Source organism: Eleutherodactylus coqui, chromosome 8 (assembly GCF_035609145.1).
Source record: "Eleutherodactylus coqui strain aEleCoq1 chromosome 8, aEleCoq1.hap1, whole genome shotgun sequence".
Lineage (NCBI taxonomy): Eukaryota > Metazoa > Chordata > Amphibia > Anura > Eleutherodactylidae > Eleutherodactylus > Eleutherodactylus coqui.
Genome location: NC_089844.1, coordinates 2,022,184 through 2,046,865, shown reverse-complemented (window position 1 = coordinate 2,046,865; position 24,682 = coordinate 2,022,184). Strand labels below are relative to the sequence as shown.

The 24,682-nt window shown below is 48.0% G+C and overlaps 1 protein-coding gene across 1 annotated transcript in view; it reads left to right on the top strand.

Moving 5' to 3' along the window:
- The window catches only part of LOC136576111 (antigen WC1.1-like), a 175,048-nt gene that overhangs the window by 131,279 nt on the left and 19,087 nt on the right, over positions 1–24,682 (top strand). Inside the window, exon 11 of the mRNA XM_066575132.1 lies at positions 3,033–3,143. Coding sequence (XP_066431229.1) covers positions 3,033–3,143 — 111 coding nt within the window. The remainder of the gene's footprint in view (positions 1–3,032; positions 3,144–24,682) is intronic.

Here is a 24,682-nt window from a genome sequence, read left to right as displayed (position 1 = left end):
GACAAGAAAATATTAATTAAGATCAAGACTCGATTGCGGCTTTTCTTCATTGACATGATTTTATGAGGCATGCGGGTGACCATAAAAAATGCATACGCTCGTGTGAGTGAGCCATAAGGGCTTTTACCCACTAGTGTGTTTTAACGCTGTGATATCGCTGCATTTTTTTCAATGGGACTTTCTAATATTAAGTTTGGGCTTTTGCGATTTTTGTGCAATGCAATTTTAACATTAGAAAGTCCCATTGAATATTGCAGCGTTAAAAAAATGCTGGTGGGTAAAAGCCCTAAGGAAGGTGTGAGAGTGGTTGTTTATCAGTGCTTCGCACTTGTGCAATGTTCCTCTATTTAGCATTTTGGCTAGCTGTATGTTGAGGGATGTGGTGCTTTCTTCTCAGTTTAGGTTTGTGTTTTGGGTCTTTGGTGTTTTTTTGTAGGTTTGTCTTTTTTAAGAATTTGCCAATACACTTCCCAATAAGAAAAGTAACTCACATGTGCAAAAAAAAATCCTAAAAAGGTGTGTAAAAACACATGAAATTCATGTTGTGCTTTAATAGACTCACAGGAGGCTACAAAAACACTTTGTTCGAAGGAAGCCTTATGGAGAAAGAAAGTAAAATAAAAAACACGAACTTCCTAAGCCATTTAATCAGCATTTCCTAGACTGTTCTCTCCATGTGGATCTAGAAGTATTCTGGACTTATTTCCATATCCATCAGATGGTTCCCTAATTATAATAAATGTTATATACGTTGTACCTACTCATTTCCTACACATATGCTTCTAGCATTTATCAATCACCATAATATACAGATGGGATCTAATACTGAATAGGAATCATTCTGGGAAGTTAAGGTTCATTCTAAGGCCTTAGTCAGACGGGCGATTTTTCGCGCGATTTGCGGATCGCATGACGGATGCGCATCCGCAAATCGCGTGACCGGTGCGCGCAAGTCGCCCGCAAATCGCCCGAGAATCTGCTCCTAGCCGCGTTTCATTAGAAACGGGCCGGAGCTGTCCAGCGCATTGCATTCAATGGAGCCGGCAATACAGCCGTCTCCATTGAAAGCAATGCGCTGCGGGCGAGCCCGGGATGAATTGTCGGGAAGGGCTTAAATATATAAGCCCTTCCCTGCAATTAATCCTAAAATGTGTAAAAATAAAAAAAAATTGTATACTCACCTTCTCCTGGCAGCCGGAGCTCCGCGTGGCCGTCCTGCAGTGGGTGTGAAGGGGGTGTGAGTCAGACCTGCCCCCTGATTGGCTCAGCGCTGAGCCAATCAGAGGCATGCCTCACTCACACCCATTCATGAATTCATGAATGGATGTGAGTCAGACCTGCCCCTGATTGGCTCAGCACTGAGAGGCAGCAGTCACTCACCCATTCATGAATTCATGAATGGGTGTGTGAGTGTTTTCAGCCTCTGATTGGTCAGGGCTGTGACCAATCAGAGGCAGATCATTCAGCAGGCGGGGATTTTAAAGCCCTGCCGGCTGAATAGTGCCAAGAAGCAGTTCAGGAGAACTGACAGCGGCCGTGGCTGGACTCCGGCTGCAGCGTAAAGGTGAGTATACAATTTTTTTTTTATTGTAACACATTTCTGGATGAATCGCAGGGAAAGGCTTATATATTTAACCCCTTTCCGACAATTCACCCCGCGCACGCTGGCAGCCCATTGCTTTCAATGGAGCGGCTGTATTGCCGCTCCATTGAATTCAATGGGCAAACATCGTTCTTCTCTGCCACAGCTGTTACAGCTGTGGCAGAGAAGAATGATTTGTCTTCTATATGCTCTCAATGGGGTCGGCGCTGCTGCCGCCGGCCCCATTGAGCGCATATAGAGAAGAGAACAGGAATCGCAGATCGCAGATAGGTGATCTGCGATTTCTGTTCTATAATTTATCGGACGAGCGCATAAAAACCTCTCATGTGTCCGATACCATTGCAAAGCAATGGTTTTATAGAATCGCCGGACGCATGCGCATGCGCAAATCGCGGCTAAAAACGCCCGGCTGACTAAGGCCTAAAGATGTCTCTGAATTGGACATTTCAGTAATACCGTGGGTGAAAAATACTTCCAGCAAAGTTTTGTTGAATTGGCCAGATATAGGAGCTCTCCTAAGAATTCCTTCACACTATTTATTTGTAAAGCTTATTTTACCCACAAAAAATGAATGCAAAAAAACGGCATTTTTTCCCGCATATGGAGTTTCTCCCATACACACATCTATTATGTGCATTTTTTCCTGTCCTATATAGAAGTCGACGCAAAAACACCAAGAAAAAGAGCCAAACCTGCTGCATGCTGCAAATGTAAAAAAATGAAAGAATATTTAAGAACAGAGTTCAGGGTAAAAGTACAAAATCAGTTAAACTAAATGATAAAGAAGCAGATGGGGGATTGGTAAGTGAACTGCAAGTCAAGAAAACGTCCCAAAGGTCCAGTTAAGGTCTTGGGGTCTCATGTACCAGGTACATTCACGAAGAGTAGAGAGTCGCCAGGGAAGAAATGTAGTCCAGGCGAGAAACAGTACAAATAAAACAATGTATCCGCGCTCATAGGAACCAAGGTAAAAAAAACTAAATATACTTTTTGATTTGAAAATAATGGAAAACGCACTTTCATATTACTTCCTGTTTGGACTGCAATTATGAGTAAAACTATTAAGTAAAAGCAAGTTTAGTAGTGACATCCCATGATATCTGTCTACAGTGTATATATAATAAATGCATTCCTGTATGTGCTACCTCCACCTCAGTGCTGGGTTCAGGATTCCACCAGGACAGCTTCGCTGTTCAGTCCACTACGGCCATGTATAGGAAATGATTATAGAATACTACTGTTCTTATTGTGGAAATCCAAAAAGCCTTTATTGTAACAAGTGTTGCATAAAAGAACAGACGCTACGTAGGACACGTTCCAACTCAGTAAGACAGAGTCTTGATCATAAGACTAGTATATATAATAGTCATTGACTAGTATAAAATATGAGGATGAAATGAACAACCTCTCATTGTGATTTTGTAACCAGGAGAAGAACATGGATATGACGATGTGGATAGTGAACATTTATCTCAGCCAGTAAGCCCTGGAGTAGCTGCTGCTCCTGAGAACAATGGACAGCTGAGACCATCTTGGAAAGGTTTGTACTTGTACAACATACAGACATACATCTGGGTCAGAATGCCTTGATCAAAAATGTACATACCTTCAAGGGCTTACTTAGCTGGTCATATTTATAGGCTGTATGCTGTCTATGTATTCCACAGACAATGCATGGCCCCATGGTAGCCAATTTGGCTATTTACATAGGCTGTTTTTTATACAAACAGATGGGCTATGTAAAAAAAAAAAGCATGTCCTATTCTCATTCTTTACGGATTAGACCTGGGCACAAAATGGGTGGGATTTTGGGAACATTGGGCAGCACATGTTGGCATTTGTGTGCTTTTGGATGCATTTTGTAACCAATTTTCTGAACAGCACCCTGCCAAAACCCACTGAAGGATCCATAAGGCCTCTATTCAGGCAAGTATGGATCAAGCTTATATCAAGTTTGAGTGCATTAACAAAAGAGAAGTAGAATCTGTGTTTTATACTTTGGTATATACTTTTATACTTTGTTACCTGATCAGATCCTGCATTTGTACGGATACCCTCAAACAGAACAAGGCTTCAGTACAAAGCACAGCTGCTACAAATAGTACATCTTGTGCAGTAGGAATCAGTGGATGGCCGATGTAAATAACAAAGAGGTTGCAGCGCTGCCCAGGTACCGAGCCCTAAACAGCTGATCTGCAAGGCTGCCCAGAGTTTGACCCTCACCATTCTACGGCTATATTGATGGGCTATACTAGAGCTATGAAAACCTTTAAACAGGAATATCTATTATTTTCATTATGGCCACAGATTATCTAATATATGCGCTATTCTCACTGTGTAATATTTTAAATTGAAGACAACTAAAATGATCGGCTGTTTTGTCTGATCTCTCATGTCATCTTGCATAGTTTGCCTGGGGTTGTGAACTTAAAAAATGAGCATAACTGAATTTAAGGGTCCATTCTCAGCCCATGTTATGTTAGTATTTTTTATGAACGTAATATGGACAGCATACTACACCATTGATTTGCATTGGTGTATTCCCTTGGCAGTAGCTGCCTGATACTGGTTGATCCAGTTAAGCTTCAAAGCCTTCAAACATTTTCCCACAATAGAAGTAGAACACAGCCTGTAGTTTCCATGTTCACATATTGACACAAGAGATGAGCGAACGTACTCGTCAGAGCTTGATGCTCGCTCGAGTATTAGGGTACTCGAGATGCTCGTTACTCGAGACGAACACCATGCGGTACTCGAATCAATTCCATTTCCTTCCCTGCATGTTTTGCGCCATTTTCTGGCCAATAGACATGCAGGGAGGGCATTACCACTTCCTCCTGTGACGTGCCAGCCCTATCCCACCCCCCTGCAGTGAGTGGCTGGGGAGATCAAGTGACCGCCGAGTATATAAAGCAGTACCGCCCGCTGCTCGCCTCAGACACACACTGGCAGAGATTAGGGAGAGTGCTGTTCCTGCTATAGGGAGAGTGTTAGGCTACTGTTTGCATCTGCAAGAACCCCAACGGTCCTTCTTAGGGCCACATCTGACCATGTGCATTACTGTTGTGGCTGCTGGGAGCAGTTTTGCGCTTTTTTTTTTTTTCATCTTGGGCTGTGCAGGCCATTACAGCTATAGCGTTCTCAGTCTGCAGTCTATTATACAGAGTATAGGGGCAGTACTGGTCAGGCAGGGACAGTGGTAGTGTAGAATCCTGTCAACAAGTACCCCAACGGTCCTTCTTTGGGCTACCTCTGACTGTGTGCATTACTGTTGTGGCACCTGGGAGCAGTTTTGCACTTTTTTTTTTTTCATCTTGGCCCGTGCAGACTATTGCGCTCTCAGTCTGCAGCCAATTATACAGAGTATAGGGGCAGTACTGGTGAGGCAGGGACAGTGGTAGTGTAGAATCCTGTCAAGTACCCCCAAAAAGTCCCTCCTTAGGGCTACCTGTGAGCGTGTGCATTACTGTTGTAGTAGCTCACTATTAGCCAGCCAGACCTTTCTGCAGCCCAGCGTATAATTTTTCGGCCTGCAGTGTGCGTTACATAACCGCTGTGACCCTCCAAGTGCAGGCCAATAATTGCCTAATTTTTTGCACCACTCTGTGCGTCCCGTCAACTTCACGCACAGCGTACGCCCACAGCCGCTGATAGAGGGAAAGACATATACAGGCTATCTAGGCTGTTTTTTTTTTTTTTTTAAAAACTGAAAAAACACTTCTCCTAAGGGCTACCTGTGAGCGTGTGCATCACTGTTGTAGTGGCCCACTCTTAGCCAGCTAGGCCTTTCTGCAGCCCATTGTATAATTTGTTCGGCCTACAGTGTGCGTTACATAACCGCTGTGACCCTCCAAGTGCAGGCCAATAATTGCCTAGTTTTTTACACCACTCTGTGCGTCCCGTCAACTTCACGCGCAGCGTACGCCCACAGCCGCTGATGGAGGAAAAGACATACACACGCTATCTAAGCTGTTTGCTTTTAAAAAAAACATTTTTTAAAAGCTCCTTCTTAGGGCTACCTGTGACCATGTACATTTTACTGCGTGGCCGCTGGGAGTTGTAGTGGCTCACTATTACCTAGCTAGGTCTTTTTGCAGCCTAGCGTATAATTTTTTGCGGACTGCAGTGTGCGTAACGTAACTGCTGTCAGCCTCCAACTGCACGCCACTAATTGCATAATAATTCAGACCGCTCTGTGTCTGCTCCATTGGTAATACACCATGCTGATTGGTAGGGGTAGGCCTAGAGGACGTGCATGCGGGCGAGGACGCGGAGGTCCAAGTGATGGTGTGGGCACAGCCAGAGTTCCTGGTCCAGGTGAATCGCAGCCGGCTGCTTCGGGATTAGGAGAGAGGCAAGTTTCTGGGGTCCCCAGCTTCATATCACAATTTATAGGTCCACGTGGTAGACCTTCATTACAAAATAAGCAGTGTGAGCAGGTCCTGTCGTGGATGGCAGAAAATGCATCCAGCAATGTATCGACCACCCAGTCTTCTACGCCGTCCACTGCTGCAACTCTGAATCCTCTCGCTGCTGCTCCTCTTTCCTCCCAGCCTCCTCACTCCATGAAAATGACACATTCTGATAAGCAGACAGACTCCCAGGAACTGTTCTCGGGCTCCTGCCTTGATTGGGAAAAAATGGTTCCTCTCCCACCTGAGGAGTTTGTCGTGACCGCTGCCCAACCTTTGGAAAGCTCCCGGGGTCCGGGTGATGAGGCTGGGGACTTCCGGCAATTGTCTCAAGAGCTTTCAGTGGGTGAGGAGGTCGATGATGATGAGACACAGTTGTCTGTCAGTGAGGTAGTAGTAAGGGCAGCAAGTCCGAGGGAGGAGCGCACAGAGGATTCAGAGGAAGAGCCGCAGGACGATGTGGTGACTGACCCCACCTGGTTCGCTAAGCCAACTGAGGACAGGTCTTCAGAGGGGGAGGCCAGTGCAGTAGCAGGACAGGTTGGAAGAGGCAGTGGGGTGGCCAGGGATAGAGGCAGGGCCAGAGCGAAGACTCCCCCAACTGTTTCCCAAAGCACCCCCTCGCGCCAAGCCACCCTGCAGAGGCCTAGGTCTTCAAAGGTGTGGATATTTTTCTGTGAGAGCGCGGACGACCGACGAACAGTGGTGTGCAACCTGTGTCGCACCAAGATCAGCCGGGGAGCCACCACTACCAGCCTCACCACCATCAGCATGTGCAGGCATATGATGGCCAAGCACCCCATGAGGTGGGACGAAGGCCGTTCATTGCCTCCGGGTCGCACCACTGCTTTTTCCCCTGGGCCCCAACCTGCCACTGAGATCCAACACTCCTCTCAGGACACAGGCACAAGCGCCTCCCGGCCTGCACCCACACACTCACCTCCGCTGTCCTCAGGCATGGCGTGTGGGCCGAAGCCAACATGTACTTCCTCTCCCGTAACCTCAGCTATCCGGGGCACTGCAATGGGATTTCTTTATGTACCGTCTGTGTGTTCCTGCTAGCCACCCATGCTGCGGGTGCACACAGACTTGCTATGGCGGAGTTGTACCTGCCTGGCACTTAAAAAAAAACAAAAAACAGAATGTCTAGGGCATGGCGTGTGGGCCGCAGCCAACATGTATTCCCTCTCACGTGACCTCAGCTATCCGGGGCACTGCAATAAGATTTCTTTATGTACCCTCTGTGTGTTCCTGTTAGCCACCCATGCTGTGGGTGCACACAGAATTGCCATATCAGAGTTGTACTTGTCTGTCCCCAAAACACTGACAGACTTGGGTAGGTTGCAGAGTGCAGATGGTTTACCCCTTGCGTTGTTGATGAGGTATCCGACACCCAAACAGTATGAGTAGTGTGTGGACACATGGAGTCCCCATTGCTATGTCACTCGCAGCACCTTGGGCCACACAAGGTGTTTGCTGGGACAGAGGCTAACCCAGGGCCCGCTCACATACTTACCACACCGAGTATTGCTGCATTGTGGAGATGTGTAGAAGAGCTGGGCTGGCAGCGGACTCCCCTTTATGCCCACGTTTGCATCTCCTGACGAAGGTGGCAAAAGATTGGAATGAAGATGGAACGTCAATCTATTATCAATTCTCAACAGCATTGTGGGCTATCGCCCCGCCCCTTTTAAAGAGGGTCGCTGCCTGGCCCTGCCAACCCTCTGCAGTGTGTGCCTCCTGTTCCTCCTCATCGCAAATGTACTGAGAAATAGACATGAGGGTGGTGTGGCTATGCAGCCAGCGTGTGGCATGAGGGCAGCTGAAGGCTGCGCAGGGACACTTTGGTGTGCGCTGTGGACGCTGGGTCGTGCGGGGGGTTTGGGAGCATGCAACCCAGGAGAAGAGGCAGCGGTGTGTCCCGCAGGCAGTGATTGTGCTTGGTTGGAGGTAGTGTGGTGCTTAGCTAAGGTGTGCCTTGCTAATGAGGGCTTGTCCAAAGTAAAAATTGTTAGGGGGGGGCACTCTTTTCCGCTATTGTGGCTTAATAGTGAGACCTGGGAACCTGAGATGTAGCCCTGCATGCTGCCCCTCACCTGCCCTATCTGTTTCTGTGTCGTTTCCATCACTTTCGTAGGTTTTGCAGATTTGCACAAATGAAAACCTTAGCGAGCATCGGTCATATACAAAAATGCTCGAGTCGCCCATTGACTTCAATGGGGTTCATTACTCGAAACGAACCCTCGAGCATCGCGGAAAGCTCGACTCGAGCAACGAGCACCCGAGCATTTTGGTGCTCGCTCATCTCAAATTGACACCTTTTTGAACATTGGCACCATATTGGCTAATGTACTAATCCAGTGGAACAGACCCCATCACTCAAGAGTCCTTGAATATAAGAAACAATGGTCTATCACATTACTTAATTCTCCTAAAACCCAGGGTTGTATGCCATCAGGACCCAACAATTTATTTATTTTAATCTTTTTAAGGTGGATCTGCACTTCTTCCTGGGTTAGACTGGTTCCATTTAGTCGAGAGCTGACATTATCCCTCTGCATCTCATCTGACATTTCATTTTCCTCTGTGAATACATTGGAGAAAAAACGACATAATAGATTTGCTTTCTTGTCATCACCCTCTACATTTTTCCTGTATTATTTAATAAGGGGCCAACACTTTAAGTATTAATCATTTTATTATCCACATAATTGAAGAACAGTCCGGGGTTAGTTTACTCTTCTTGGCAATAAGTCTCTCTGTCTTCATCTTTGCTGCTTTCATCTGCTTTTTACTTAATGTATTTTTTCCTTAATAAAAAGTGCCCCTGCATAGCCCTCAGCTGCCCTCATGCCACACGCTGGCCTCCTAGCCACATCACCCTCATGTCTATTTATAAGTGCGTCTGCCATGAGGAGGAACCGGAGGCACACACTGCAGAGGGTTGGCACGGCTAGGCAGCGACCCTCTTTGAAAGGGGGGGCGATAGCCCACAATGCTGTACAGAAGCAATGAGAAATCCAATGCTGTGCCACCTCCGTCAGGAGCTGCAAACGTGGGCATAGCAATGGAGAATCCATGTGCCCACACAGTATTCATTCTGTCAAGGTGTCGCATAGCTCAATCGACACCCCAAGGGGAAAGCCATCTGCACTCTGCCCCCTACCCAAGTCAGTCAGTGTCTTAGTGCCAGACAGGTCAAACACCGCGATGGGAACTAAATGTGCACCAACAGCATAGGTGGGTCCTAGGCAACCCAAGACATGAACAAAAAATTAAATGGGGTAGGAATGCGCCACAAGGTCTTCAAAACTCCGAAGAAACTTCACAAGTACCCGATCCACTTGTTATCAGGAGAGCTGCAGGACGTTAAAAAGGGTTTCCCTTATAAAGGGTAACCCTCACAGAGAAATATACAATACAATGGTGTTAGAAAAGATATAAGTCACCGCGCTACGTGGTACTTGTGTTATGTATATAGGTACTTTTTATCCTTAGCGATAAGCATAAAGGTAAGTAGTGGTATAAGAAGGACACTTACTGGACAGGAGGGGGGTGTGCGTATTGCAGAAGCCCCCTCCTTGAAGTGCTGACTCCAGTCACTGATTCTCAGGGGGCGTAGCCTTGCTTGATGACGTGGTCACGCTGTATTGGCGTACCGCGTCTTACCAGGGGGGGCGTGGCTTTGCTTAATGACGTGGTCACGTTATGTGCCGCGTAGTGGCGGGGATGACATGCATAGCTTTATGATGCGGTCATGTTGTGATGATGGAATGCTAGACAATACTTGTTGATTGGAAAGATTAATTAGAGTAACCAGCCACATAGTTAAGGAAATGGTAAGAGAGCAGTATGACCTGCCTGAGGGTAGTAAGGCAGAAATAAAACTAATTAATGATGGTTATCATAATAAAATATATGAATAAATAAGTAGATAATAAATATTGATAAAATGGTCAGCGGCCTTGTAATGACCGACATAATAAAAGTTGTTATCAGAGTTGATGGTGTGGCTTCTTAAGGATAAAAATGGTGATGAACTGGAATAAATGGATTAATAAATAATTGATATGGATAGTTGGGAAGGAGGGGGGGGAGGGGGGGGGAGAAGGGGGGGGGGAAATACGTGACCCATATACTGATGTTAATTAATATACATCGACGACAACAAGTGAAGTAAAATATAAGTAGAGATATATAAGTATATGTACATACATATATATATATATATATATATATATATATATATATATATATATAATATATAATGTGTGTGTAATGCAGAGAATATAATAATGATGTTAATATTGATACAATTGGAGGATAATGCTGATAATTCTTTATATATATATATATATATATATATATATATATATATATATATATATATATATATGTAAATAGATAAAAACAATCAGTCAAATGTTTTTCTCTAAAACCTCATTTAGTCCGAATGGGGCTAAGGTCTTCATTTTATAGATCCAATACATCTCTCTTTACGTTTAGAATGAATTTTTTCTATGGGTGTTACTTTTAGACCTGCAAAGTCACAGTCTTGGTGTTGAAGGAAATGCCGGGATACGCTGTGTTTAAGGAAACCCTTGATTATATTCTTCCTATGTTGTCCAATGCGTATTCTTAATGCGTTGATGGTCCGTCCCACATATCCTAATCCGCATGGGCATTCTAGATAATAAATTACAGAATTTGTAGCGCAGTTTAGTATGTTTTTAATATAGTGTGTTGTGTCATCCAACTGGACTTTCATCTCTTTTCTGCCATGGGTAATGGGGGTACAGCGCTGGCACCTGGGTTTCCACATTTGAAGGCACCTTTTATATTATTTAAAATGGCGTTATTACCTATTATTTTTAATCTTCTCCTTTTCTTGGTGTTTTGGATCCGTCTATGTGGGCCTGAAGGGGCTACTAATTCTTTTATAGTCTTGTTCCTCCAGAACGTGACTAAATGAGGTTTTAGAAAAAAACATTTGAGTGATTGTTTTTATCTATTTACATATATATATATATATATAAAGAATTATCAGCATTATCCTCCAATTGTATTAATATTAACATCATTATTATATTCTCTGTATTATATATATCTACTTTTTGTTCCAGTCTTTTTGCTCCATTTATCATCTAGCCCTACATCCATTAGTCATAGTTATTACCTTTGCACTTTCATACTGGCACCATTATTACATTAAGGATCTTTATCCCTCTTTCCAGTTTCTCGGACGCACAGCCCTTCCCACATCATTATGCGTGCCTGACTCCTCCCCTTATTATGACGCCATACGCTGTCACTACTAACCCCTCCCACAATATGACGCTACCCATGTACTGATTGATCAGAAATAAATCTTGGATTTTATCCTGTACACTGGAGTGTACTTTTCGTCAGTGATTGGAGTCAGCACTTCAAGGAGGGGTCTTCTGCAATACGCACACCCCCCTCCTGTCCAGTAAGTGTCCTTCTTATACCACTACTTACCTTTATGCTTATCGCTAAGGATAAAAAGTACCTATATACATAACACAAGTACCACGTAGCGCGGTGACTTATATCTTTTCTAACACCATTGTATTGTATATGAACAATAAATAAATCTGAGCGGCCAAACATGGCAGACTTGCACCACGCCCACGACATAGGCCTCGGCCCACAGCTTCAGCAATAGTAGGCAGGAAGCGGACTTTCCCTGCACCCAGGACATAGGCCTCTGCACAAACCCTCAGAAATCGTGGGCCTACAGCGGACTCCTATGCTAGCGTAGCTGTGCACGTCTCATTAGCGCTGTATTGCTCCTGTGGTTTGTCCCAATGCAGTGCCCCGGATAGTAGAGCTAACGTCAGATAAAATACAGGTTGGCTTCGGCCCACACTGCATGCCCCAGTCAGACTTGGTTTTTTTTTATAAATAGTCACAGGCAGGTACAACTCCGCAATGGGAATTCCGTGTGCACCCACAGCATGGGTGGGTCCCAGGAAGCCACCAGCGGTACATAAATAAATCCCATTCCATTGCCCTGCACAGCTGAGGTAACGTCAGATAAAATACAGGTGGGCTTTGGCCCACACTGCATGCCCCACTCAGACTGAGGTTTTTAATACATAGACACAGGCAGGTACAACTCCCTAATGTGAAGTCCGTGTGGACCGACAGCATGGGTGGCTCCCTGGAACCCACTGGCGGTACAAAAATATATCCCATTGCAGTGCCCTGGACAGCAGAGCTAATGTCAGATTAAATGCAGGTGGGCTTCGGCCCACACTGCATGCCCCAGTCAGACTCGAGTTTTTTTTATAAGTATACACAGGCAGGTATATCTCCCTAATGTGAAGTCCGTGTGGACCGACAGCATTGGTGGGTCCCAGGAAGCCACCGGCGGTACATTAATAAATCCCATTGCAGTGCCCTGCACAGCTGAGGTAACGTCAGATAAAATACAGGTGGGCTTTGGCCCACACTGCATGCCCCAGTCAGACCGAGGTTTTTAATACATAGACACAGGCAGGAACAACTCCCCTATGTGAAGTCCCTGTGGACCCACAGCATGGGTGGCTCCCTGGAACCCACCGGCAGTACATAAATACATCCCATTGCAGTGTTCTGGACAGCAGAGCTAACGTCAGATTAAATACAGGTGGGCTTCGGCCAAGAACTTTTTCATTGTTGGAGGAGGAGGAGGGGGATGTTTTTGAGGCAGTACTTGTCCTGTCCCCGTGTCGATGGTTATATGCACCTTACCAGTAACCGCATTGGTGGGATAGTGGTCACGACTGTGGACCTATTAGCACGGTTTTAATTTGTTGGTTTTCGGAATGTGGCCAGGATTAAGTGGGCCGTGGTGGGGGGGCTTTCTTATTGTTTCGTTTAAGGTGAAATTCTTGGACTGCTGCCAGACGGACCACTGCGAAAGCATTTGCCAAGAATGTTTTCATTGTTGGAGGAGGAGGGGGATGTTTTTGAGGCAGTACGTGTACTGTCCACGTGTCCGTGGTTATATGCACCTTCCCAGTGACCGCGTCGCTGAAAAGTTGTCGCGTCTGGGGACCTAGTAGCGCGGCCTCGCTACCATCATGTCTTTGGAAAGCCTCCGTTTCCACAACCCTGTAACATAGCAGTAGCAGCAGTATAGGCAGAGCCGAGAATTATTAACATTTCAGTGGTAAGAGTATGGACAGACCCCTGTAACATTTCATTGGCAGCAGTGAGGACAGACCCCACTAACATTTAATTTGCAGCAGTATACACAGACCCCAGTAACATTTCAGTAGTATAAGTCTAGACAGACCCCAGTAACATTTCAGTTCCAGCAGTGTAGACAGACCCCAGTAACATTTCAGTTCCAGCAGTGAATGAAGACAGATCCCAGTAACATTTCTGTAGTATCAGTTGCGACATGCCCCAGTCACATTTCAGTTCCAGCAGTGCAGACAGAAGCCAGTAACATTTCAGTAGTATCATTAGGACAGGCCCCAGTAACATTTCAGTAGCAACAGTATAGACAGACCCCAGTAACATTTCATTTACAGCAGTATTGACAGACCCCACTAACATTTCAGTTGTATCAGTTGCAACATGCCCCAGTCACATTTCAGTTCCAGCAGTGCAGACAGACCCTAGTAACATTAACGTAGAAGCAGTATGGGCAAAGCAGCAGATTCACATTTCCCTTGCAGCAGTGTAGGGAGAGCACAGCATTTGTAACATTTCAGTAGTAGCAGTATATACAGGCCCCAGTAACATTTACGTTGAAGCAGTATGGGCAAAGCAGCAGATTCACATTTCCTTGGCAGCAGTGTAGGGAGAGCACAGCATTTGTAACATTTCAGTAGTAGCAGTATAGACAGGCCCCAGTAACATTTACGTAGCAGCAGTATGGGCAAAGCAGCAGATTCACATTTCCCTGGCAGCAGTGTAGGGAGAGCACAGCATTTATAACATTTCAGTAGTAGCAGTATAGACAGGCCCCAGTAACATTTACGTCGAAGCAGTATGGGCAAAGCAGCAGATAAACATTTCCCTGGCAGCAGTGTAGGGAGAGCATAGTATTTGTAACATTTCAGTAGTAGCAGTATAGTCAGATCCCAGTAACATTTACGTAGAAGCAGTATGGGCAAAGCAGCAGATAAACATTTCCCTGGCAGCAATGTAGGGAGAGCATAGTATTTGTAACATTTCAGTAGTAGCAGTATAGACAGGTCCCAGTAACATTTACGTAGAAGCAGTATGAGACGAATATCATGCACAGATTGACAAAGCTCTTTAGGTATCGCTGCTGTCCGCTGGTGGAGAAGAGAAGTCTGGGGAAATCCAGGCTTTGTTCATCTTTATGAGTGTAAGCCTGTCGGCGCTGTCAGTTGACAGGCGGGTACGCTTGTCCGTGATGATTCCCCGGCTGCACTAAACACCCTCTCTGACAAGACACTAGTCGCAGGCCAAGAAAGCACCTCCAGGGCATACAGCGCGAGTTCGGGCCACGTGTCCAGCTTTGACACCCAGTAGTTGTACGGAGGAGAAGCGTCACGGAGGACGGTGGTACAATCGGCTACGTTCTCCCTCACCATCCTTTTACAGTGCTCCCGCCGACTCAGCCTTGACTGGGGAGCGGTGACACAGTCTTGCTGGGGAGCCATAAAGCTGGCAAAGGCCTTGGAGAATGTTCCCCTGCCTGCGCTGAACATGCTGCCTGATATCTGCGCCTCCCTTTCTACTTTGCCCTCGGAACTGCAACTTCTGCCACTAGCGCTGTTGGAGGGGAAGTTTACCATCAGTTGGTCCACCAGGGCCCTGTGGTATTGCATCACTCTCAAACCCCTTTCCTCTTCAGGTATGAGAGTGGAAAGGTTCTCCTTATACCATGGGTCAAGCAGTGTGTACACCCAGTAATCCGTAGTGGCCAGAATGCGTCTAACGCGAGGGTCATGAGAAAGGCATGCTAACATAAAGTCAGCCATGTGTGCCAGGGTACCTGTACGCAACATATAGCTGTCCTCACTAGGAAGATCACTTTGAGGATCCTCCTCCTCTTCGTCCTCAGGCCATACACGCTGAATGGATGAGAAACAAGCAGCATGGGTACCCTCTGCGGTGGGCCCAGCTGTCTCTTCCTCCTCAGGCTCCTCCCCCTCCTCCTCCTTCTCCTCCTCCACGCGCTGAGATATAGACATGAGGGTGCTCTGACTATCTAGCGACATACTGTCTTCCCTCGCCTCTGTTTCCGCCCCCCAAAAAAGCGTCAGCCTTTATGCTTTGCAGGGAACTTCTCAACGGGCATAACAGGGGAATGGTGACACTAATGATTGCAGCATCGCCGCTCACCATCAGGGTGGACTCCTCAAAGTTTCCAAGAACCTGGCAGATGTCTGCCATCCAGGCCCACTCCTCTGTAAAGAATTGAGGAGGCTGACTCCCACTTCGCCGCCCATGTTGGAATTGGTATTCCACTATAGCTCTACGCTGCTCATACAGCCGGGACAACATGTGAAGCGTAGAGTTCCACCATGTGGTCACGTCGCAAAGCAGTCGGTGCACTGGCAGATTAAACCGATGTTCCAGGGTGCGCAGGTTGGCAGCGTCCGTGTTGGACTTGCGGAAATGTGCGCTGATCCGGCGCACCTTGCCGATGAGGTCTGACAAGTGTGCGTAGCCTTTCATAAACCGCTGAACCACCAAATTAAAGACGTGGGCCAGGCATGGCATGTGTGTGAGGCTGCCGAGCTGCAGAGCCGCCACCAGGTTACGGCCGTTGTCACACACGACCATGCCCAGTTGGAGGCTCAGTGGCGAAAGCTAGCAGTCGGTCTGCTCTGTCAGACCGTGCAACAGTTCATGGGCTGTGTGCCTCTTATCTCCTAAGCGAAGTAGTTTCAGCACGGCCTGCTGACGCTTGCCCACCGCTGTGCTGCCGCGCGACACCGACTGCTGGCGACGTGCTGCTGCTGACAAGTCTTGATTGCGAGGTAGAGGTTGCGTTGAAGGAGAAAGGTTTAGTGAAGGTGGCATACACCGCAGCAGATACCAGCACCGATCTGGGGCCCCCAATTCTTGGGGTGGGTAGGACATGAGCAGTCCCAGGCTCTGACTCGGTCCCAGCCTCCACTAAATTCACCCAATGTGCCGTCAGGGAGATATAGTGGCCCTGCCCGCCTGTGCTTGTCCATGTGTCCGTTGTTAAGTGGACCTTGCCAGTAACCGAGTTGGTGAGGGCGCGTACAATGTTGCGTGAGACGTGGTCGTGCAGGGCTGGGATGGCACACTGTGAAAAATAGTGGCGACTGGGAACAGAGTAGCGCAGGGCTGCCGCCGCCATCATGTTTTTGTAAAGCCTCAGTTTCCACAAGCCTGTAGGTGAGCATCTCCAGGCTGATCAATTTGGCTATGTGGACATTTAAAGCTTGAGCGTGCGGGTGTGTGACAGCGTATTTGCGCTTTCGCTCCAACGATTCTCTTAGCGACAGCTGGACGCTGCGCTGAGAAACATTGCTGGATGGTGCCGAGGACAGCAGAGGTGAGGGTGTGGGTCCAGGCCAGGAGACGGTCGTGCCTGTGTCGTGAGAGGTGGGTTGGATCTCAGTGGCAGGTTGGGGCCCAGGGGGAGAGGCAGTGGCGCAAGCCGGAGGCGGTGAGCGGCCTTCGTCCCAGCTTGTGGGGTGCTTGGCCATCATATGCCTGCGCATGCTGGTGGTAGTGGCTCCCCGGCTGATCTTGGCGCGACAAAGGTTGCACACCACTGTTCGCCGGTCGTCCGCGGTCTCAGTGAAAAACTGCCACACCTTAGAGCACCTTGGCCTCTGCACGGTGGCTTGGCGCGAGGAGGTGCTTTGGGAAACAGCTGGTGGATTATTCGCTCTGGCCATGCCTCTACCCCTGGCCACCCCACTGCCTCTTCCAACCTGTCCTGCGGCTGCAATTGCCTCCCCCTTCTGAAGACCTGTCCTCAGTTGGCTTATCACACCAGGTGGGGTCAGTCACCTCATCGTCCAGCGGCTCTTCCTCCGAATCCTCTGTGCGCTCCTCCCTCGGTCTTACTGCCCTTACTACTACCTCAATAATAGACAACTGTGTCTCATCGTCATCGTCCTCCTCACCCACTGAAAGCTCTTGAGACAGTTGCCGGAAATCCCCAGCCTCATCCCCCGGACCCCGGGAACTTTCCAAAGGTTGGGCATCGGTCATGACAAACTCCTCCGGTGGGAGAGGAACCATTGTTGCCCAATCTGGGCAGGGGCCCGAGAACAGTTCCTGGGAGTCTGCCTGCTCCTCAGAATGTGTCATTTTCATGGAGTGAGGAGGCTGGGAGGAAGGAGGAGTAGCAGCCAGAGGATTCAAAGTTGCAGCAGTGGACGGCGTAGAAGACGTGCAACCTGTGCCACACCAAGATCAGCCGGGGAGCCACCACTACCAGCCTCACCACCATCAGCATGCACAGTCATATGATGGCCAAGCACCACACAAGGTGGGACGAAGGCCATTCACTGCTTCCGGGTCACACCACTGCCTATTCCCCTGTATCACAACCTGCCACACAGATCCAATCCCCCCACCCAGGACGCAGGCAAGAGTGCCTCCGGCCTGCACTCAGCAATGTGTCCAGCGCAGCATTCAGCTGTCGCTAACACAAGCGTTGGAGCGAATGCTGAAATATGCCGCCACCCGCCCAAATGCACAATCTTTAAATGTGTACATTGCAAAATTACTCAGCCTGGAGATGCTGACATACAGGCTGGTGGAAACGGAGGCTTTCTGCAGCATGATGGCGGGGGCGGTCCCTCGGTACTCAGTCCCCAGTCCACACTATTTTTCCTGTGCGCCGTCACTGCCCTACACCAGCACGTCTCCCGCAATATAAACCGTGCCCTCACCAATGTGGTTTCTGGGAAGGTCCACTTAACGACGGACACGTGGACAAGTACTGGCAGGCAGGGACACTACATCTCCCTGACAGCACATTGGGTGAACTTGGTGGAGGCTGGGACCGAGTCAGAGCCTGGGACCGTTTACGTGCTACCCACACCGAGGATAGTGGTTCCAACCTCGGTGATAGTTTCTCCGGCGTATTATGCCACCACCTCCAAACCCCGCCCTCTCTGCCACCTCTACCTCTCAATTAAGAAGTGTGAGCACGTCGCCAGCAGTCAGTAGCGTGCAGCAGCACAGCGATGGGGAAGTGTCAGCAAGCTGTGCTGAAACTACTCAGCTTAGGTAACAAGAGGCACACCGCCCTAGAGCTGTTATAGGGTTTGACGGAGCAGACCTACCTCTGGCTTTCGCCGCTGAGCCTCCAACCGGGCATGGTCGTGTGTGACAACGGCCGTAACCTGGTGGCAGCTCTGCAACTTGGCGCCTCACACACATGCCATGCCTGGCCCACGTGTTCAATCTGCTGATCAATTAGTTTCTGAAAAACTACCCCTACTTGTCTGACCTGCTCGGCAAGGTGCGCCATGCGTGTGCACATTTCTGCAAGTCCACTACATATGCTGCCACGCTTTAGGACACTGAAAGATCGGTTCCAGCTGCCAGAGCACCAACCACTGTGTGACGTGCCCACGCCCTGGAATTCCACACTGCACATGTTAGCCAGGCTTTATGAGCAGCGTAGAGCAATTGTAGAATACCAGCTGTAACATGGCCGGCGGAGTGGTAGTCAGCCTCCGCAGTTCTTCACAAAGGTTTGGGCAGGGATGGCAGACATCTGTCAGGTCCTTCGAAACTTTGAGGAGTCTACACAAATGGTGAGTGGCGATGCAGCCAGTATTAGCGTTACCATCCCGCTGCTTTGCCTGCTCAGAAGTTCGCTGCTAAGCATTAAGGCTGATGCTTTGCTGTTATAACAGCAGATGGGGATGACAGTATGTCGCTTGATAGCAGACCGCCCTCACATTTGTATCTCAGCGCATTTTGGAGGAGGAGGAGGGGGAAGAGATTGATTGCCACACTGCAGAGGCTACCAATGCTGCTTCCGTCTCATCTGTTCAGCGTGTATGGGCTGAGGAGGATCATCCTCCTAGTGAGGACAGCGATGTGTTGCGTACTGGGACTCTGGCACACATGGCGGTTCAGCGGTTTCTGAAAAACTACCCGCACTTGTCAGACCTGCTCGGCAAGGTGCACCGCGTCTGCGCACATTTGCGCAAGTCCATCACGGACGCTGCCACCCTGCGGACCCTGCAACATCGGTTTAATCTGCCAGAGCAGGTACTGGCACCCTGGCACACATGGCTGACTTCATGTTAGGCTGCCTTTCTCGTGATCCTCACGTTAGACGCATTCTGGCCACTACAGATTACTGGGAGTACACCCTTCTCGACCCCCGGTTTAAAAAGAACCTTTCCACTCTCATTCCCGAAGAGGAAAGGGGTTCGAGAGTGATGCAATACCACAGGGCCCTGGTGGACAAACTGATGGTAAACTTCCCATCTGACAGCGCTAGCGGCAGAAGGCGCAGTTCTGAGGGCCAAGTACCAGGGGAGGCGCGGAGATCAGGCAGCATGTTCAGCGCAGGCAAGGGAACACTCTCCAAGGCCTTTGCCAGCTTTATGGCTCCCCAGCAAGACTGCGTGACCACTCCCCAGTCAAGGCTGAGTCGGAGGGAGCACTGTAAAAAGATGGTGAGGGAGTACGTAGTCGATCGTACCACCGTCCTTCGTGATGCCTCAGCTCCATACAACTATTGGGTGTCAAAGCTGGACACGTGGCACGAACTGTATGCCCTGGAGGTGCTGGCTTGCCCTGCCGCTAGCGTCTTGTCAGAGAGGGTGTTTAGTGCAGCTGGGGGAATCATCACGAACAAGCGTACCCGCCTGTCAACTGCCAGTGCCGACATGCTTACACTCATCAAGATGAACAAAGCCTGGATTTCCCCAGACTTCTCTTCTCCACCAGCAGAGAGCAGCAGAACCTAAAGAATCTTTTCGCTGCAACCGCAGATAAAAGCACTCTTCTGTATCACCGGGAAAACGGGGCATTTACCTTTGTCAATCTGTCTCTGACATTAGTCCTCCTCCTGCTACTCATCCTCCAGAAACAATATGTCATTGCGCTGAACGGCCAATTTTTCTGCGGCCCAAAAGGCTCATCGACATCTACCAATGTTTTTACAACTTTTCTAAGTTTCAAAAGTATTGACTATTATTACAGAAATTTTACTGGGGTCTGTCTGCTTCCCTATACTTCTGCTACGAGAAAGTTACAGGGGTCTGCCTATACTGCTTCCACTTACATGTTACAGGGGTCTGCCCATACTGCTGCCACTTGAATTTTACAGGGGTCTGCCTATACTTCTGCTACAGAAATGTTACTGGGATCTGTCTATAGTGCTACAACATAAATGTTACAGGGGTCCACTTATACTGCTGGTACAGAAATGCTACAGGGGTCTGCCTATACTGCTGCTACATAACTGTTACTGGGGTCTGCCTATACTTCTGCCACATAAATGTTACAGGGGTCTGCCTATACTGCTGCACTTAAATGTCACAGAAGTCTGCCTATACTACTGCTACAAGAATGTTACTGGGGTCTGCCTATACTTCTGCCACGTTAATGTTACAGGGGGTCTGCGTATACTTCTGCTACAAAAATGGTACTGGGGTCTGTGTATGCTGCTGCTACAAAAATGTTACAGGGGTCTGCCTATGCTTCTGGTACATTAATGTTTCAGGGGTCTGCTTATACTGCTGCTACATAAATGTTACAGGGGTCTGCCTATACTGCTGCTACAGAAACGTTACTGGGGTCTGCCTATACTGTTGCTACAGAAATGTTACTCGGCTCTGTCTATACTGTTACAACAGAAATGTTACTGGGGTCTGTCTATACTGTTACTACTGAAAGGTTACAAATACTGGGCTCTGCCTATACTGCTGCTACTGAAATGTTACAGGGGTCTGCATATACTGCTGCTACTGAAATGTTACTGGGGTCTGCCTCTACTGTTACTACAGAAATGTCACTCGGCTCAGTCTATACTGTTACAACAGAAATGTTACTGGGGTCTGCCTATACTTCTGCTAATGAAATGTTACTGGGGTCTGTCTATACTGTTACTACAGAAATGTTACTGGGGTTTCCCTAGACTACGGCAACAGAACTGTTACTGGGGTCAGCTTATACCTTTTCTACTGGAATATTACAGGGTTCTGTGTATACTATGGGTGCACTAAGTCTTCCCATTGCGGTGTTTTACCTATATGGCCCGACAAAAAAAACAGACTCACTAGGGCATATCGTGTGGGCCGCAGCCAACATGAATTTCCTCTCACGCAACCGCAGCTATCCGGGGCACTGCAATGGGATTTCTTTCTGTACCGTCTGTGTGTTCCTGCTAGCCACCCATGCTGCGGGTGCACACCGACTTGCCATAGTGGAGTTGTACCTGCCTGGCACTTTAAAAAAAAAACCAGAATCTCTAGGGCATGGCGTGTGGGCCGCAGCCAACATGTATTTCCTCTCACGCAACCGCAGCTATCCAGGGCACTGCAATGGGATTTCTTTATGCACTGTCTGTGGGTTCCTGGGGGCCACCCATGCTGTGGGTGCACACAGACTTCCCATTGAGGTTTTTTACCTGTCTGTCCCCAAAACACTGACAGACTTGGGTAGGGTGCAGAGTGCAGATGGTTTACCCCTTGCGTTGTCGATGAGGTATCCGACACCCAAGCAGAATGAGTAGTGTGTGGACACATGGAGTCCCCATTGGACGCAGGGTCATGCGGGGGGGTTGGGCAGCATGTAACCCAGAAGAAGAGGCAGCGGTGTGTCCCGCAGGCAGTGATTGTGCTTGGTTGGAGGTAGTGGGGTGTTTGGCTAAGGTGTGCCTCGCTAATGAGGGTTTGTCCGAAGTAAAAATTGTTGGGGGGGGGGGGGCACTCTTGCCGCTATTATGGCTTAATAGTGAGACCTGGGAACCTGAGATGCAGCCCTGAATGTTGCCTCTCGCCTGCCCTATCCGTATCTGTGTCATTTCCATCACTTTCGTAGGTTTTGCAGATTTGCACAAATACAAACCTTAGCAAGCATCGCTCATATTCAAAAATGCTCGAGTCGCCCATTGACTTCAATGGGGTTCGTTACTCGAAACGAACCCTCGAGCATCGCGGAAAGCTCGACTCGAGCAACGAGCACCCAAGCATTTTGGTGCTCGCTCATCTCTAATTAACAGCAAAAGGATTTGCACCGAGAGCACTGGCCCTTTAACAAATAATGCAGGAGAAATCATTGAAGATGATGGAGGGAAGGCAAACCTATTAAACAGTTTTTTTTCAAGCGTATTCACAAACAAAAAGGAAATGCCATATGAGATGCAGGGGAATAATATGAATCCCTCACAAAATATCTCATACCTAACGCAGGAGTAAGTGCGGAACAGGTTGAAGAAGATTAAAATCGACAAATAGCCAGGCCCTGATGGAATACACTCAAGGGTACTAAGGGAACTAAGTGATGTTATAGCTAGGCCGCTATATGTAATATTTGTGGATACTATAAAGACTGCGGTTGTACCATTGAATTGGCGCATTGCCAACGTGGTTTCAATTTACTAAAAGGGTCCAAAAGGGAACCTGGTAACTACAGGCCAGTAAGTCTCACTTCAGTAACTGGAAAAATATTTCAGGGGTTTCTGAGAGACGCCATCGAAGAATACCTCAAGGAGAACAACGGAATAACTCCTCACCAGCAAGGATTCATGAAGGGTCGATCATGTCAGACCAATCTGATCAGCTGCTACGATGAAGTAAGCTCTAGGCTAGACCTGGGAGAGTCTATTGATCTCGTATATCTGGACCTCTCTAAAGCATTTGACACTGTGCCGGATAATAGGCTGATATATAAAATGAGAAGCTCGGATTGGGTGAAAACGTGTGTATATGGGTAAAGAATTGGCTCAGAGATAGAAAGCAGAGGGTGGTAATAAATGGCTCATACTCTGATTGGGCCACCGTCGCTAGCTGGGTGCCACAGGGTTCAGTATTGGGCCGCATTCTGTTCAATATATTTATCAACCACCTCATAGAGGGGCTGCACAGTAAAATATCAATATTTGCAGATGACACAAAATTATACAATATAATCAATGCAACGGAGGACAACGTGCGGCTACAAATGGACCGAGATAAGCTGGGGGCTTGGGAAGAAAAATGGCAAATTAAGTTCAATGTTGATAAATGTAAGGTTTTGCACATGAGCAGAAGAATCGGTTGTCACCAATATACACTAAATGGGGTACTGCTTGGGAAAAGTGATATGGAAAAGGATCTGGGGGTACTAGTGGATTATAGATTAATCTGGAGTAACCAATGCTATTCAGCTGCTGCAAAAGCTAATAGAGTCTTGGGGTGCATTAAAAGAGGTATAGGGGCGAAGGATGAGAACATTATCCTCCCACTATATAAGGCACTAGTCAGGCCTTACATGGAATGCTGCGCACAGTTCTGGTCACCGGTGCGCAGGAAAGATGTTACAGTGCTTGAGGGGGTTCAAAGAAGGGCAACTAAACTAATACATGGAATGACGGGACTGGAATACCCAGAGAGGGATTATTTACCCTGGAAAAAAGACGGCTAAGGGGTGATCAAATAACTCTATATAAGTACATGAGGGGACAATAGAAAGATCTCTCCCACAATCTGTTTACACCCAGGACTGCGACGGTAACGAGAGGGCATCCGCTACGTGTAGAGGAAAACAGCTTTCATCGCCAACACAGAAAATGGTTCTTTACTGTAAGAGCAGTGAGACTGTGGAACTCTCTGCCTGAGGATGTGGTGATGGCAAAATCCATAGAGGAGTTTAAAAGGGGACTTGATGTCTTTCTAGAGGGGAAGGATATTACAGGATATAAATCTTTGGTTAAATGTTAATCTGGGTATACAGGCAGGTAGGAACTATTAGGGGTTGGTCCAGGGATTAGTCTGATTGCCATTAGGGAGTCAGGAAGGAATTTTCTCCCAAAAGGGCTAATTGGCTCCTGCCTCTTGGGGTTTTTGCCTTCCTCTGGATCAATAACATAGGAGGATAAACAGGCTGAACTAGATGGACATTGTCTTCATTCCACCTAACATACTATGTTACTAAGTGTATAGGCCAGTGATGGCGAACCTTTCAGAGACCGAGTGCCCAAACTGCAACCCAAAACCAACTTATGTATCGCAAAGTGCCAACACGTCAGGGGGCGGGGCTTATCACGACATGATTTTACCCCCGTCGTTCTAAAAAGGACAGGGCTGCTTAAAAATAGACAGCGTGCAGATTCTGACTGCTTTTTGGATGTGGAAAATTCTGCAGCATTTCTGCATCCAAAAAGTTGTCAAAATCTGCACCCTGTCTATTTTAAAACAGCCCTGCCAGTTTCTGCCGCATGTAAACATACCCCAGTGGTAATAGTGGCCCTCCTAGCGATAATAGTGACCCCCCCAGTGGTAATAGTGACATACCCCAGCGGTCCCCCAGTAGTAATAATGCCCGCTTCCCCCCCAGCGGTTACCCACAGCAGTCATATTACCCCCCCCCCCCCCCCCCAGTGGTCCACCAGCAGTCACAATGCCACCCCCAGCTGTCTGCCAGCAATAATGCCCCCCTCCCCTCAAGCGGTTCCCCCAGCAATCATAATGCGCCCCCCCCCCTTAGCGGTCCCCTCAGCAGTCATAATGCC